At 41.8% G+C, this 15803-nt stretch overlaps 1 protein-coding gene across 2 annotated transcripts; it reads left to right on the plus strand.

The window, feature by feature from the left end:
- The first annotated feature begins 567 nt into the window (after positions 1-567).
- On the plus strand, positions 568-15471 carry slc34a2b (solute carrier family 34 member 2b). 2 transcript variants are annotated; one of them, XM_072696415.1, is made up of 14 exons: positions 568-618; positions 2375-2432; positions 3555-3695; positions 3792-3920; positions 4769-4912; positions 5261-5372; positions 5454-5649; positions 8909-9004; positions 9870-9990; positions 11022-11189; positions 12316-12432; positions 13559-13683; positions 13991-14552; positions 14721-15471. In XM_072696415.1, exons 2-13 carry the CDS (start codon positions 2378-2380, stop codon positions 14534-14536), a joined length of 1950 nt encoding a protein of 649 aa, XP_072552516.1. In that variant the 5' UTR covers positions 568-618; positions 2375-2377; the 3' UTR covers positions 14537-14552; positions 14721-15471. The 2 variants fall into 2 exon arrangements, with proteins under 2 accessions (XP_072552516.1, XP_072552515.1); XM_072696414.1 differs by having other exon boundaries at positions 13991-15471.
- The last annotated feature ends 332 nt before the right edge of the window (positions 15472-15803 follow it).

Raw genomic sequence — 15803 nt, forward strand, 5'->3', positions numbered from 1 at the left:
AGTTAATTACAGGTAGACACTCTCACTGACCACTGACTTTATGTTTATTTGAGTTTATTCTAATATTATATAGAGTTAATTACAGTTATATATCTGAGCAGATATAACTAGTTGCTGCACTCCTCTGAAGAGAACCTTCATGAACAGATCAGATGTGGACACTTCGGACCCCTGTGAAGAACTGTGTGATCTAGACTTCCACTTCTTTACAGCAGGGGGCGCACGAACACCGTGGCTGATAACGGGGTCGACAAAAGTAAATAAATAAAGAGTGCAATAAAAAAAACACCACCATCAAAAACATCACCACCATCAAACCGCACACGGTCCAGAAAGCACCCACATGTCCCCCAGCTCACCATGAGTGATGTTCAAACGCTTTTTATGGTGGACACTGAAGTGATAACTGGCCCACATTCAGCCCACGCGCATCTCCACTGGCGCGCGTCACCTTTGAGCAGTGACGTGAGCCTGTGTTCTTGCCGGTGTGTGTGTGTGTGTGTGTGTGTGTGTGTGTGTGTGTGTAAGGTGAAGGTGTATAAAGGCAGCTCCTCAGGTAGCTCAGGTGCACTCTCTTTAGTCAGCTGTTCAGCTTCAACCTACTGCAACCCAGGACAGGTGAGTGGAGACCCCTGAGCGCTTCTATAGACCCAGCATAGAGGAGCTCTCCTTCTGGAGGACCTCTCCTGAGTCTTTGCCTTTTGCTTCATTAATAATGATGAAAAGCATGTACCTGTGGACCTTGTGGGATATATTTCTCATGCTGAGACTGAATTGCAGGCAACTGCATTATTTCTTGAACTATTCATAATTATGCAGATTTTTCTGGATAAATAAAAATATCTGCATTTTTTTAAACTGAGCAAAATATCCTGATTATTTTTCAAAATAAGCAAAATGATTTGCATTTGTAAAATATTATTATACATAGTTATTTCCTGATTATTACCTCAAATAAGCAAAAAAATGCCAGAATAATATTTTTTGAAAATACAAATTTATCAGAACTATTTTTTTAAATAAGCAAAATCCAATAATTTATAAAATTTAGGAAATTTGCACACATTTATCTGCACTATTTCTTTATGAATTATTATTATCTTGAAATTATTTAATTTTATCTATCAGAATTAATTCCTGAAATAAGCATAAAATGTATTGTTTTGGAATAAACAAAATTATATGCATTTATTTTTAAAATAAGCAAAAATGTGATTATTATTTTTAACATTTGCAATCTGAAATAATATCTGAAGAAATGTCTGCAATATTTCTTAAAGAATTATGTCTTGAAATGTAATAATGCAAAATAATCTTTGATAATAATCTTTTTCTTAAAATAAGCAAAATCCCCTGTGTTCATTTTTTTGAAATGAGTAAAAATTAATTCTTTGTTTTGGAAAAAGCAAAATAATCTGGATTATAATATGAAATAAGCAAAATTCTCAGAATGACTTATTTGGGATAAATAAAATCACTGCCATTAATCCTTAAAATAAGCAAAATCGTTTGTTTTCATTCATCAGAATTATTGTATGATTTGCATAATTCTTGAAATATGCGAAATGATCAGCCAGTGGCATTAACCACCACACACAGCACTTATAATCAAAAGATATAATATTCTTATAATAATCACATATTGAGAAATATTAGATGTTTAAATTTAAAGGCCTCTCGCTTGCTAAGGTGTGGTCTGAGGCAGCGCAAAGGGGTCACTTGGGGTCACAGCCTGTGGCTGTGTGTTGCCTGTATACACCATAAGGTTCGAGTGTGTGAGCTGCTGATCAGAACATCATGAGAGTCTGACTGGGGGGGTGGGCAGGAAAAACCCTGCTGGTGATAAGAGCCTCCGTTTGAGCAATGCTGAGGTCAGAGCTGATCAGAAATCCTTACAGGAGCATGTTCTGGTGACTGGACTGGTCAGCAGGTGGAGAGCTGACACACGTAGGAGTGATGAGATATGATGAGATGAGATGAGGTCTGCTTAGGAAATCACCAGGGTGTCTACTGAGTATAAGAGGCAGAAGAGCTTGAGCTCCCATATGGATTCACGCTCACTGAGAAGAAGCCCACAATGGCCAGCAGACAGGTGGGCTTCACGGACTTCACTGAGTAGATGTAGCCTGATATTACTGACAGTCTGGTGGTTACTTTACATTGAACAGTAATGCTAACTGAAAACTCTGGGTAGGACAGGTTAAACTAGAGGTCTCCAACCCTCTGCCTTCTCGAACCCAGATCTATCCCACCTCATTCAGCTAGTCAGTGGATTAAGGTTGGTGGTGGAAAGGGTTGGAGACCACCGGCTTAAACAGAGAAGTAAGCAATGCTCCAATACTGTGTTCTCAGCCTGTGTTCTCTTGTGTTGTAGGCCATGGCTCCCCGTCCAGAGCTCGGCAGTGACCCTGCAGTTTCTCCTCCAGATCTCGGTGTGTCCATCAGTGCTGTCCACTCTTGCTGTCCCCCTGTCCAGGGGAGACCAATGGAGAAAGGAGAAAGGAAGAACAGATGGCTGTTCTTCCTTTCTCCATTGGTCTCCCCTTTCAGTCCTTTTCCTCCTTTCTCCTTAGGTCTCAAATTTCTCTCCTTGTTTCTCCTTCATCACCTCCTTCTTTCCTCTCTTCTCTTCATCCATATCATTCCTTTTCCTCCTTCTCCTTTTCTCTTCCCTCCTTAGGTCTCAAATGTCTTTCCTTTTTCTCCTTCTCTCCTTCATTCCATCCCTCATTTCTCTCTTTTCGTCCCTCATTTCTCCTTAGGTCTCAAATTTCTTTCCTTTTTCTCCTCCTCTCCTTCGTTCCCTCCCTCATTTCTCTCTTTTCGTCCCTCATTTCTCCTTAGGTCTCAAATGTCTTTCCCTTTTCTCCTTCTCTCCTTCATTCCATCCCTCATTTCTCTCTTTTCGTCCCTCATTTCTCCTTAGGTCTCAAATGTCTTTCCCTTTTCTCCTTCTCTCCTTCATTCCATCCCTCATTTCTCTCTTTTCGTCCCTCATTTCTCCTTAGGTCTCAAATGTCTTTCCCTTTTCTCCTTCTCTCCTTCATTCCATCCCTCATTTCTCTCTTTTCGTCCCTCATTTCTCCTTAGGTCTCAAATTTCTTCCCTTTTTCTCCTTCTCTCCTTCATTCCCTCCCCGATTTCTCTCTTTTCGTCCCTGATTTCTCCTTAGGTCTCAAAAGTCTTTCCTTTTTCTCCTTCTCTCCTTCGTTCCCTCCCTGATTTCTCTCTTTTCGTCCCTGATTTCTCCTTAGGTCTCAAAAGTCTTTCCTTTTTCTCCTCCTCTCCTTCGTTCCCTCCCTGATTTCTCTCTTTTCGTCCCTCATTTCTCCTTAGGTCTCAAATTTCTTTCCTTTTTCTCCTCCTCTCCTTCGTTCCCTCCCTGATTTCTCTCTTTTCGTCCCTCATTTCTCCTTAGGTCTCAAATTTCTTTCCTTTTTCTCCTCCTTTCTTTTTGGCTCTTTCCCTTTCCGTCTTTCCTCTCTTTTTTCTTCCATCTGTTCTTTTATCATACGTCTAATAATACCCCTGTAATTTGTAATTTTGTCTCACAGATGGCAAAGACACTAAAGTCACAGAGTCTAAAGATACACTGGTGTTGCCCGCGTACTCCACCGTGGCCCTGGTCGACCCAGAGCCCGAGATTGACCCGTGGCAGCTTCCTGAGCTTCAGGATTCAGGGCCGAAGTGGTCAGGTGAGCCGGGTTCAGGAGCCACTTTCTTAGGTCATAGAAGTATGTGACTGCGCTGACCACAAGCCTCACCACGTCTGCTTGTTTGTGTTCGTGCAGAGCTGGACACGAAGGGGAAGATCTGTCGCGTTCTGACCTCAGTGGCCAAGGGCTGTCTCCTGCTGGGGTTCCTCTACATGTTCGTCTGCTCCCTGGACATCCTGAGCTCTGCTTTTCAGCTTGTTGGAGGTATGTCCTGTCAGCTTCATTGTTGTGCTGGTCCAGCTGTGGAACTGAATCCTAGTCTGGTCCACTACCCTACCCAACACCAGCTGGCTCAACCACTAAAATCTGTGAAATTCTGAAAAATGGTAGAATTCCCCTTTTGAGGTTCTACTACGGCTTTGCTCAAACAACCATATTTGGGCTTGTCCAGCTGTGGAATTGAATCCTAGTCTGGCATGGGGATGGTGGTGTAGTTATCCACTACCCTACCCAACACTAGCCATTTAAAAATTGGAGAAATGGCAGAACTTTAAGGCTTAAGTAGCTTTTTTTTACTTTACTTTACTATTACTATGAAACTAATGCATAAATGATCTCTTATATGTCTAGCCTAAATATCACAGTACTATTTATACTTAATTACACAACTACACAATTAATTACAATTAAGTCAGCTGCAGGAAATTGCATTTACACTTGGTTTAAACTGTCAAAGTTTAGAAATAACCTACAATCTACAATTCCACCATGCTTTCATTACCTCCAGGAATTAGCGTGACCTTTTACACTGCAGGCCTGTGATTCACCCGTCAATTATTTAGTAGCTACTTTAAAAGGGGGAGGGGGAGTAACACAACGGTGAAATCTGCCCAAAGGTTACAACAACATACGCATCTTTAAAAAAGATAACGGACGGCTTGACACCACTAAATGTTGCAGCCATTTATGAGGCTGCCCCACTTTCCCCAAGGCCAGGCCTGTAGTTAATGTGTAGAGCAGCTGGAACATCCTTATCCTTATCTTGTTCGAGCATGAGGAGATATTCCTGGCATAGGTGGCAGGCGATGTTCATCGTGTGTGTTTCTTCACAGGGAAGGCCGCTGGCGACATCTTTCAGGATAATGTGGTGCTGTCTAACCCCGTGGCGGGGCTGGTTATTGGAGTGCTGGTCACTGTGCTGGTGCAGAGCTCCAGCACTTCCTCATCCATCGTCGTCAGCATGGTGTCCTCTGGACGTGAGTCAATTATTATATGAAAGATTTTGATATGATAACACAATATAATCTAGATTTATGGAGCGTGTCAAATTAAGCTTAGTCCTGGACCTGAAACCGGTCCATAAGGTTTGACTGGATCAGCCTTAGTACAGTAATCGAGTCGAGTCTATGGGTGGTACACTGTAGTGTTGGAGGTGAGGTCACCAGTATTGAAGTTTAGGCCCAGTTGTCCAGGCCTAGTTTTGTTGAATCACCACTGGATATTGTTTCTAGTCCAAGACTAAGCTTAAGTCCTAAAACTGGTCCGTAAGGTTTGCCTGGTCCAGCATCACCCCTGTGACTAAGAGTGTTGGTTGTGCTCGGTAGTGTTGGAGGTGCGATCAGCAGTGCCAGTCATCATGGGGGCCAACATTGGCACCTCTGTCACCAACACCATTGTGGCTGTGATGCAGGCCGGAGACCGCAACGAGTTCCGCAGGTAAACAAATTTTGGGGGAACCAGATTTCTATTCCTAACGCTAAATCTTCCGACACTTACCTGTTCGTGACTCTGTTCCAGGGCGTTTGCTGGAGCCACTGTGCACGACTTTTTCAACTGGCTCTCCGTGTTGGTGCTGCTACCTCTGGAAGTGGCCACAGGCGTCCTCTATAAGCTCACCAAACTCCTCATCGACTCCTTCCACATCCAGACGGGCCAGGATGCCCCAGACCTGCTCAAAGTCATCACAGAACCACTCACCAAGAACATCATTGCGGTGAGGGACCAAGTCTACCTTGGTTGCTGGCTACTTTAGCGAAATTAGTCAATTAGTTAATTAATAATATCACAGTATTTATTATATTATAATATTTTAAACTCCTTCACTTTACCCTCCGTCTTTTCTCTCGACCTTTGCCCTTCCTTCATTTTAGGCTTATATTTAGGCTTAGCACTGGCTTATATCGGCTAAATTAGCAAGCTAGCATTCACTCACTATTGAGCATTTAAGTTAGCTACATCTTTAGCTAAGTTATTAAAGTCATTTTTACCTTAGCTACCCTCCCTCATTAGCCTACACTAGCTAGCTAGATTAGCTAGCTAGCATTCCTTCACTATAGAAAATGTAATCTAGCTAGCATTCACTCACTATTGAGCATTTATGCTACATTTAGCTACATCTTTAGCTAAGTTATTAAAGTCATTTTTACCTTAGCTACCTTCACTATGTTCATTGTTGCCTCATTAGCCTACACTAGCTAGCTAGATTAGCTAGCTAGCATTCCTTCACTATAGAAAATGTAATCTAGCTAGCATTCACTCACTATTGAGCATTTATGCTACATTTTGCTACATCTTTAGCTAAGTTATTAAAGTCATTTTTACCTTAGCTACCTTCACTATGTTCATTGTTGCCTCATTAGCCTACACTAGCTAGATTAGCTAGCTAGCATTCATTCACTATAGAAAATGTAATCTAGCTAGCATTCACTCACTATTGAGCATTTATGCTACATTTTGCTACATCTTTAGCTAAGTTATTAAAGTCATTTTTACCTTAGCTACCTTCACTATGTTCATTTTGCTACAGCTACAGCTTTAGCTAAATTCAATACACCTGTATTTTCCTCCATTTTTCTATCGGCCTGTTCAAGCTTTTCCTTCTAGGTTTCTTAATCGTCCTCCATCTGTTCTCCGTCAGCACTGGCTTATAACGGCTAAATTAGCAAGCTAGCATTCCCTCACTATTGAGCATTTCAGTTAGCTACATCTTTAGCTAAGTTTAATAACTCCTTTCTCTTCACCTTCCCTCTGTTCTCTTCCTTTGACCTTCTATTATCCTTCTCTAGCTAAATATGCTAGCTAGCATTCCTTCACTATAGACAATGTAACCTAGGCTAGCTAAAGCTTTAGCTAAAATTAATACAATGTCCTTTTCCTCCTCCATCTGTTTGAGCCTTTCCTTCTAGCGTCAACACTAGCTAGCTTACATTGGCTAAATTAGCAAGCTAGCATTACCTCACTGCTCAGCATTTAAGTTAGCTACAGCTTTAGCTAAGTTTAATAAACTCCTTCTCTTCACTAGCCTACACTAGCTAGCTAGCATTCCTTCACTATAGAACATTTAACCCAGGCTAGCTACAGCTTTAGCTACATTTAATAAACTTAGATAAATGTCCTTTTTTATGTTAGTTAAATATCCTTTGTCCCCCGTCCCTTTTATCCTCTGTTCTCCATCAACACTAGCTAGCTTACATTGGCTAAATTAGCAACCTAGCATTACCTCACTGCTCAGCATTTAAGTTAGCTACATCTTTAGCTAAATCAGTACACTTAAATGTTCCTCCATTCTTCTGCATCTGTTTGAGCCTTTCCTTCTAGGTCTCTTTCTTTTGTCCCCCGTCCTTCTTATCTCTTTTGTCCCCCGTCCTTTTTAAAGTTTTTTTACTAGCTTACATTGGCTAAACTGGCAAACTAGCATTACCTCACTATTGAGCATTTAAGTTAGCTACAGCTTTAGCTACGTTTAATAAACCTCTCCTTCTCTTCATCCTTTCTGTCAGCACTAGCCTACTCTAGCTAGCTAGCATTCCTTCACTATAGAACATTTAACCCAGGCTAGCTACAGCTTTAGCTACATTTACTAAACTTAGATAAATGTCCTTTTTTATGTTAGTTAAATATCCTTTGTCCCCCGTCCCTTTTATCCTCTGTTCTCCATCAACACTAGCTAGCTTACATTGGCTAAATTAGCAACCTAGCATTACCTCACTGCTCAGCATTTAAGTTAGCTACATCTTTAGCTAAATCAGTACACTTAAATGTTCCTCCATTCTTCTCCATCTGTTTGAGCCTTTCCTTCTAGGTCTCTTTCTTTTGTCCCCCGTCCTTCTTATCTCTTTTGTCCCCCGTCCCCTGTTTTTTTTACTAGCTTACATTGGCTAAACTGGCAAACTAGCATTCCCTCACTGTGGAGCATTTAGCTGAGTTAGCTGCAGCCTTAGCTGAGCTTAATAAAGAGCTGCTGTGCCTGTTATTAGCTTAGTTAGTGACTTAGCTAGCTAATTTCTTTCTCAGGTTACGAGTCAAATTATGAAATTATTGTTTTGAAAGAGGATTTGACTGATTTTATAGATAGACTTGAATTTCTACTATGATGAAAATTAGGACATTTCGTCATATGACGAAGACATTTTTGGCCCTTATTCTGTTAAACTGGTAAACCACTCATGTCCAAGGAGCCAAAATAAAATAATGGTTTAAAATACACGTACAATAACTCATTTTTCTTCATACGGTGGAGTGTTTAGTGTTTAGACGTGGCCTCAGAGATGGTGGCTAATCTACTTCAGTGTTTTCTCTCTAGAAGATACAAGGGTTTTGGTTGGAGGTGGAGGTGAAATGAATAATATTATGGGTGGTATGTGTCAAAGATTGCAAAAAACTAAAATTGAGTCTTTTAAATGATGTGAAACGATGAATCATGCTTAATATGATAAGCAACGTAAACCTACAAGGTCAAAAACAGGCTATTTTGGTGTCGGATTGTTGAGTGAAGCACGTTTCTCTTCTTGTACTAAGTCACCATTTTAGAGATAACGCGTTCTCATGGCAGTGACACGATATGACACAAAGGGCTGAACTCATAAGATACCTCAGTATCTCTCTGACTCCAAACCACATGACTCACTAGAATGGACTGGTCAGCATGTGGTCCTAGGTTAGCCCTATTCGGGAGAGCTTTGCACACACGGCAGATTGTTCTGTATCTTGTAGCTTTGACTCACTAAACTTATCCAAACACCCTAATCAAACCCTAAAGCCACAACGGTTAATAAGAAGCCCTGAAATACTGTTTTATACAGTTGTACAGTTGTATACTGTGGAAGTCTTGTTAGACGCTGAATTAGCTGCTGACCTCACTCTGCATGTGCTGATTATATACTAAGATTGTGAAGTTTCAATCATTTCTATAACAAATCTGTGCCGGAAATTTTATCTTGTGACACGTGTTCCTCTGTTCTCCAACTCAACAGCTGGACAGTTCTGTGATCAGCGACATCGCAATCGGCGACCCCAGTGCTCGGAACAAGAGCCTGATCAAAACATGGTGTAAAAAGGAGACGGTCACGGTAAGGGATGAGAATCTTAGAACAAACTGTACTCCTGTTTCCTCATTTTCTCGGATTCCTGGGGGGAAAAATCTCAGAAAATGATTTACAACCGTAAAGGGAGATAGCGGAGATAGGTCTTCTACAGAATGCCGTGATTGTTGCATTATATAACGACAGATTTTTTTGTGTTAATATGTAACAGCCTTGAGTCCACAGTAAAAAAAACAAAAGCACTGCTTATGATTGTTTGTATATTCACTCAAAAGCCAAAATTCCCATTTTTATTTTTTGATTTTTGACATAATGTGAACCTGGCGGTTAATTTTCACATTGTGTCCATCATTTCATGATGAATAGACCAATAGAAATGTTCCAAAATGGCTTGGAATTCCATTGAAAGTTCAGAGGGTTGTTTGGTTTTGGGGAAAGTTGGCATTTAAGAGATACAAGCAATTTCACTGGTTGACTAGGCCAATTAAAACAGTCCAACATTGGAAACACCAACCTATCCATACCATATACAGCATATCCAAACGTTTGTAGAAACCCCAACATCCAATTCTTTCATTGGATGGAGCTCCAGAGTATGTAGTTCCACTGCTCTACAGTCCAGAAATGGGGGGCTTCAGACCCTGATGCTTGGCATTGGACATTGTGACCTTGTGAAGCTCATGTGTTGCCACTCCAGAGCGTCCTACAAAGATTACACAAGCAATGTTGAATGCCAGCAACAAGTAGCTGAATTCACTCATTAGTAATAGTGTCTGAATACTTTTGGACATATAATGGACATTGCTATGCATAGAGATTATGTAGATGAGTTCAGAGTTCTGATCTTTCCCAGTGTGTACATGGTCCAAATAACGTTCTCCTGATGTTTCAGAGTCTGGTGAACGTCACGGTCCCTGGAGTAGCTAACTGCACCATCGGAGCCCCCTGCTGGGAGATGGACAACCAGACATGGACACAGCAGAACGTAACGGAAACAATCAACATAGCAAAATGTGAGCGACTCGTGTCATATTCAGGTTTTTGCGAGACGTCTAGATCAGCTGAGGTGCAGCCTGTCATTAAAGACCAGCCTCACTGAAAGACATACCACTCACCCAAACCCTTAGACCACAACTCCAACCAGCAGCCACTCTGCTGCAGGGACAATGGCTTTCTTTCATTGCTGTATGATTCAGCAAACATCTTCCCTCCCAACCCCCTCTCCCTCTACTCTACCTGCTCAATGGGCTTATTCTTCTCCCAGGGCGGGACTACATGAGGCCATCAAAAGCAAACAAAGAGACCCAGCCAATCAAGCAGGAAGGCTCCTGGTCTGGGGTCGCATTTGGCTAATCAGAACGAAAGCGCAGATCATTGAGATTGGTGCTGAAATTCCAGCCTGGTTATGGTCCATTGGTTGTAGTAGGGCTTCCCGAGGCCCTTCCCGTCTTCACTGGTCATCAGAAATCAGCCTCATGGCTGCTTGCACTTTAAAAGCTTGAGTGTAAACTGGAGCACATGCTTGCAAGCCATTTTCTCATGACTTTTTGTGGTGAGCATACTAGCTTGCTGTACAATCAAGGGTCAAGACCAGGGTATTGACCCCACAACCTTGTGATCAGTATTGCTCAATTGTCAAATGTAACATTAGTTTTATGGGCCCTAAACTAGAACCCTGTGGGACTCCACATGATATTTTAATCCAAGGAATAAGATTAAAGGCCTTAGCAGACAAGGGTTGTGCACCCACCACCCTATGCTCATTACACTGCATGGGTTTCCACTTCAGTACTTCAGTTATTGCTATCATATTTAACATTAGTTTTATAGGCCCTAAAATAGAACCCTGTGGGACTCCACACAAAATAGTAAAACCCTAATACAATCCCTGCATTAGGGTTAAAAAAAAATGAATAATACTAATTAAGGACTTTGCCCCATGGGCTTAGCTTTGGGTATTGAACCCACAACCCTGTGATCAGTAATCAATAATCACATTGCCTTAACATTTGTCCCTCCTCTCTTTCCCTCATTCTTGTTGCAGGTACCCATCTCTTTGTGTCGACAGATCTGCCCGATTTGGCCGTTGGGCTGATCCTCCTGGCTCTTTCGCTGCTGGTCCTCTGTACCTGCCTCATCCTCATCGTCAAGCTGCTGAACTCTATGCTCAAGGGCCAGGTGGCCGTCGTCATCAAGAAGGTGCTTAACACAGGTGAGGCAGCCCAATGATTAACTCCTCTAACCAAGGCTGGAGAGGAACAGATTCTTCTGCCAGCAAAGCAAACAGTAGGCATAATAATCCATGGGGATTTCTGATGATCTTTGTGAGAGCACAGTGTGTGTGTGTGTGTGTAGGTGTGTGTGTGTTATCTATCATCGGCAGGCTTCAAAGAAAAGTGAAAGGGTGGAATTTTAGGCCTCGCTCAAAGACAATAGGGCTCTATATAGGGTTCTTTGCCTTTTTGAGGGGCCTAAAAATTTGTGAAGCGAGCTCGGGACCTGAAGGTTGCTGGTTCAATTCCCCGGGGGGGGGGTGAGGAGAGTGAGGGAACAGTGCTTTCTCCTCCCTCAACATTCATGACCTAGCTTCCTCAACTGCTACCTAGGCACCGAGGTTAATCACTGGTGTGAGTGTATGTATGTGTGTGTGTGTGTTTGTGCGTTTACTGCCGTGCAATGCCTATAAAGTCCTAATATTAATCTTAAACCACATGCATGTCCTGTTATATGATAGTCAGTGCAGGTTCCCCCGTCCTGCTGTCTGATGAGCTAGACAGGTACAAAAAAGCTGAGCCTGGCTCTCTCTCTCTCTCTGTGTCTGAGCATGTCATGCATGTATATGTGTGTGTTGTGCAGGTGACAGAGAAAGCCTAGGTACAATATATCTTCTTGGTGATGCCATCAGGGCTGATCAGTATGACAATACGATATTATCACAGTGCATAATGTCCCAATATACAGTACTGTTCTGTATGTGTATCGTGAGTACCACCTTCACGGTACCTCCAGAACACGGAAGAGGTTCCTTAGTGGCATGGCAGTAATTATATTCCACCGTGAACGTCCTACAAACGTCCTTATACACTAGTAAAAGTATGAGCTCCTTAAGGATCCTTAATGAAAGAACCTCCAGAAGTTCCTCAGGATCTCATACTTTTAAGGATGACTGTGCTGTGACTGTGTACAGTACATACCCTACACTGCTGACGATGTCGCAGGGCTGTTTGGGAAGTGTCGTGAGTAGTAGAGTACTGTTATTGTGTCATATTTAGCAGGTCATGGTCCTGATTTCAGGATGAGCATGTGAGTAACAGTGAGCTGCATTCCTCTTTTTTCAGATTTCCCCTTCCCCTTCGCCTGGGTCACGGGTTACCTCGCTATCCTGGTGGGGGCGGGAATGACCTTCATCGTGCAAAGCAGCTCCGTCTTCACCTCCGCCATTACACCTCTTGTTGGTGAGCATCAGCTAAAACACTTCATTCAAAGGCCTGTACATGAGACAGAGCAGTTTACGTTACATTTGACTTGACTTGACTGAAGAGCATTCAGAAGGCTCCATACGCCGACATAAGCGCTTATTAAGGCTCATTGTTTAATTTTGCTGTCACCTGGCACCTTCACCCCAGCAAATGCTATGCTATCATAAAAACGGACACTAGGTGGAATAAGCCTTTATACGGTTCTGTGCAGGTTTATTGTGAGGTGTCATAGTTATGTAACAGTGTTTCCCAATTTGATAGAGATCATAAAACCAGCAAAGACGCTGTAATCAACACTTTACATTTCATCACTGTGGAAAGAAAGGCTTGTACCTTTATACTGTGTCTGTTAACTACTGTACATTAACAGATATTATATATTAACAGATATTCTATATTAACATATTCTATATTAACAGATATTATATATGAACAGACAGTGTATATTAACAGATATTACATTTACAGTAACTGTATATTAACAGATATTCTATATAAATAGATATTATATTAACAGATATTGTATATTAAAAGATATTCTATATTAACAGATATTATATATTAAAATATATTAAATTTACAGTAACTGTATATTAACAGATATTCTATATTAACTGATATTATATTTACAGTAACTATATATTAACAGATTTTCTATTTTAACAGATATTCTATATTAACAGATATTATATTAACATATATTAACAGATATTATATATTAAAATATATTATATTTACAGTAACTGTATATTAACAGATATTCTATATTAACAGATATTATATTAACATATATTGTATATTAACAGATATTGTATATTAAAAGATATTATATTTACAGTAACTGTATATTAACAGATGTTGTATTTTAACATACATTATATTTACAGTAACAGATATTCCATATTGACAGATATTACTTTTACAGTAACTATGTATTAACAGATATTCTGTATTAACAGATATTGTATATTAAAATATTTAAGATATTAACACTAGCTGTATATTAACAGTATGGGTTTAATCTTTAATTTCACTGGATATATCATTGTATTATATATTTTGCTGTGCGGACGTTCATATGCTTTCCATTCCTTTTGTCCAGGTATTGGTGTCATTAGCATCGAGCGAGCCTATCCTCTTACTCTCGGCTCCAACATCGGGACAACAACGACTGCTATTCTTGCAGCTATGGCGAGTCCTGGAGAAACACTGGCCAACTCTCTGCAGGTAGGCTCCCCAGATCGTCTTACGTTAACCGAAACGACTTGCATTCTTGCCTGTCTAAGACAGTGTTTTTAAGACAGTGGCAGTAGCAGATGCATTGTCCCTTTATTAACTTAATAGCATCTGCAGAAGCATCTGGTTTCAGCATCAGCTGGCTTATCCATTCTCTCATAACCACTGCTGCAAGGTTGGGCAGGCTTAAAGAAGTCTCACTCCATACTGGTCCTTTAGGAGCATGGAAGCCAGCTTAGCTACTGCAGAATATACATTGTTCAGACTCCTCATCAGTATCTGTGACCTCTCCCTCCAGATCTCTCTCTGCCACTTCTTCTTCAACATCTTTGGCATCCTCCTGTGGTACCCCATCCCCATCACCCGCGTGCCCATCCGCCTGGCCAAAGCCCTGGGCGACCGCACGGCCAAGTACCGCTGGTTCGCCATAGTCTACCTCATCTTGTGCTTCTTCATCTTGCCTCTGTTGGTGCTGGGGCTATCCATTGCCGGCTGGCAGGTTCTGGTGGGAGTCGGGGTGCCCATCGTCATTCTGATGGTCTTCGTGGTGGTGGTGAACATCATGCAGGCACGCTGCCCGCGCTTCTTGCCTCCCATGCTGCGCAGCTGGGACTTCCTGCCCAGGCCTCTCCACTCGCTCAAGCCGTGGGACCGCATGGTGACCAGCATCATGGGCTTCTGCGGAGCCCACTGCTGCTGCTGCTGCAAATGCTGCAAGAAAGGAGAGGCGGGCGGCATGACTGAGGACGGGGCAGAGACGAAGAAGGGGCTGGAGATGTACGACAACCCTGCCCTTTGTGTGGAGGACGAGAAGATCCAAACAGTATCTGGAACCCATTTGTAGCATGGAATATAGCTGGGTATAGCTGCTAGTCATATTCTCTATATATATGTATACACATACAGATTATGGCTTGTTATGTAGTATAATTGGCAATGTTGATGTTCTATGGGGCTTGAATGAAGCTGAGCAACATTCTTCCTCCTCTTCTTCTTCAATGGCTTTGCTATTATTCTGTGGTCACCAGATGGTTCCTCTGAAGTATTGGGAGAACCAGTGGAGACCTCAAATGGACCTATTGAGCTGGAGAACACTACATAAAACCATCTGTAGCAATAGACGCTCTCCTTGAAGCTTGAGTTCAACGGTTCCTCATCCTGGAACTTCATACTCTGCAACTTTTTCGCTTTCCCCGCTCTAACACACCTGACTCAGCTCCTCAAGAGCCATAGCAGAACACCGGCTGTACTACCGTAACGTTGAGAAAGCTGCTTTTCACACAGGTTCTATGTCTCAGCTTTTTTTAAGAGGGGTTTTCAGCAGTTACACCAAGCACTACATGTGCAACCTATGCGAACTGACCATGCAGTTCTAGGATATTTGCCGCTAGCTCTCCATGTTCGCTACTGGCTCTATCTCAGTGACGTGCAATACAAACTATAAATGGAGATGACCTTCCTGGTTCCTTCTCGAGTAGATATTTTTGTTTAAACCTATTTAAAGAGTTATATTTTTGAATATTTGTAAAGAATTCAATTTACAAACTCTTGCATGCACAGATTTTGAAGTGTTATACAATATGTATGTCCATTTTTGCGGTTGTGACAAGTTTAGGGAACTCTTGTATGCTCTTGTATGTTTTTATGAAGCATATTTCCAAAGACTCGTGACCGCTGGACAAGGATCACTGTAGACTGTCTGCTTGTACTGTATATAAGGAGTTTACAGCAGTCCGACCTGTAAAGTACAGCCTGTAAATAAAGAAATATTTAAAGGAAGCTGGTGTTTGTGGTGTATTATGGGTGGTGGGTGGGTGCCCAGATAACATGTCCTTCCATGTCAGTGGTTCCCTGTTGGCCACACATATGGATGCCCACCAGGGTCAGTGATGGGACCAGGAGGGGTTAAACATGGGCCCCATCTGGCTTGCACACTTCTTTCAGCCAAAGGAGGAAATACCAGCTATAAGGGTATAGGGGGGTCCTAACTTCTTCCAATAACATCACCTTTGCCTACAGATACAGATCAAACATTGATACACTATATGTCCAAAAGTTTGTGGACACCCCTTCTAATAAATGCATTCAGCTACTTTAAGTTCCACCCATTG

The sequence above is a fragment of the Salminus brasiliensis genome, chromosome 14, assembly GCF_030463535.1.
Source record: "Salminus brasiliensis chromosome 14, fSalBra1.hap2, whole genome shotgun sequence".
NCBI lineage: Eukaryota > Metazoa > Chordata > Actinopteri > Characiformes > Bryconidae > Salminus > Salminus brasiliensis.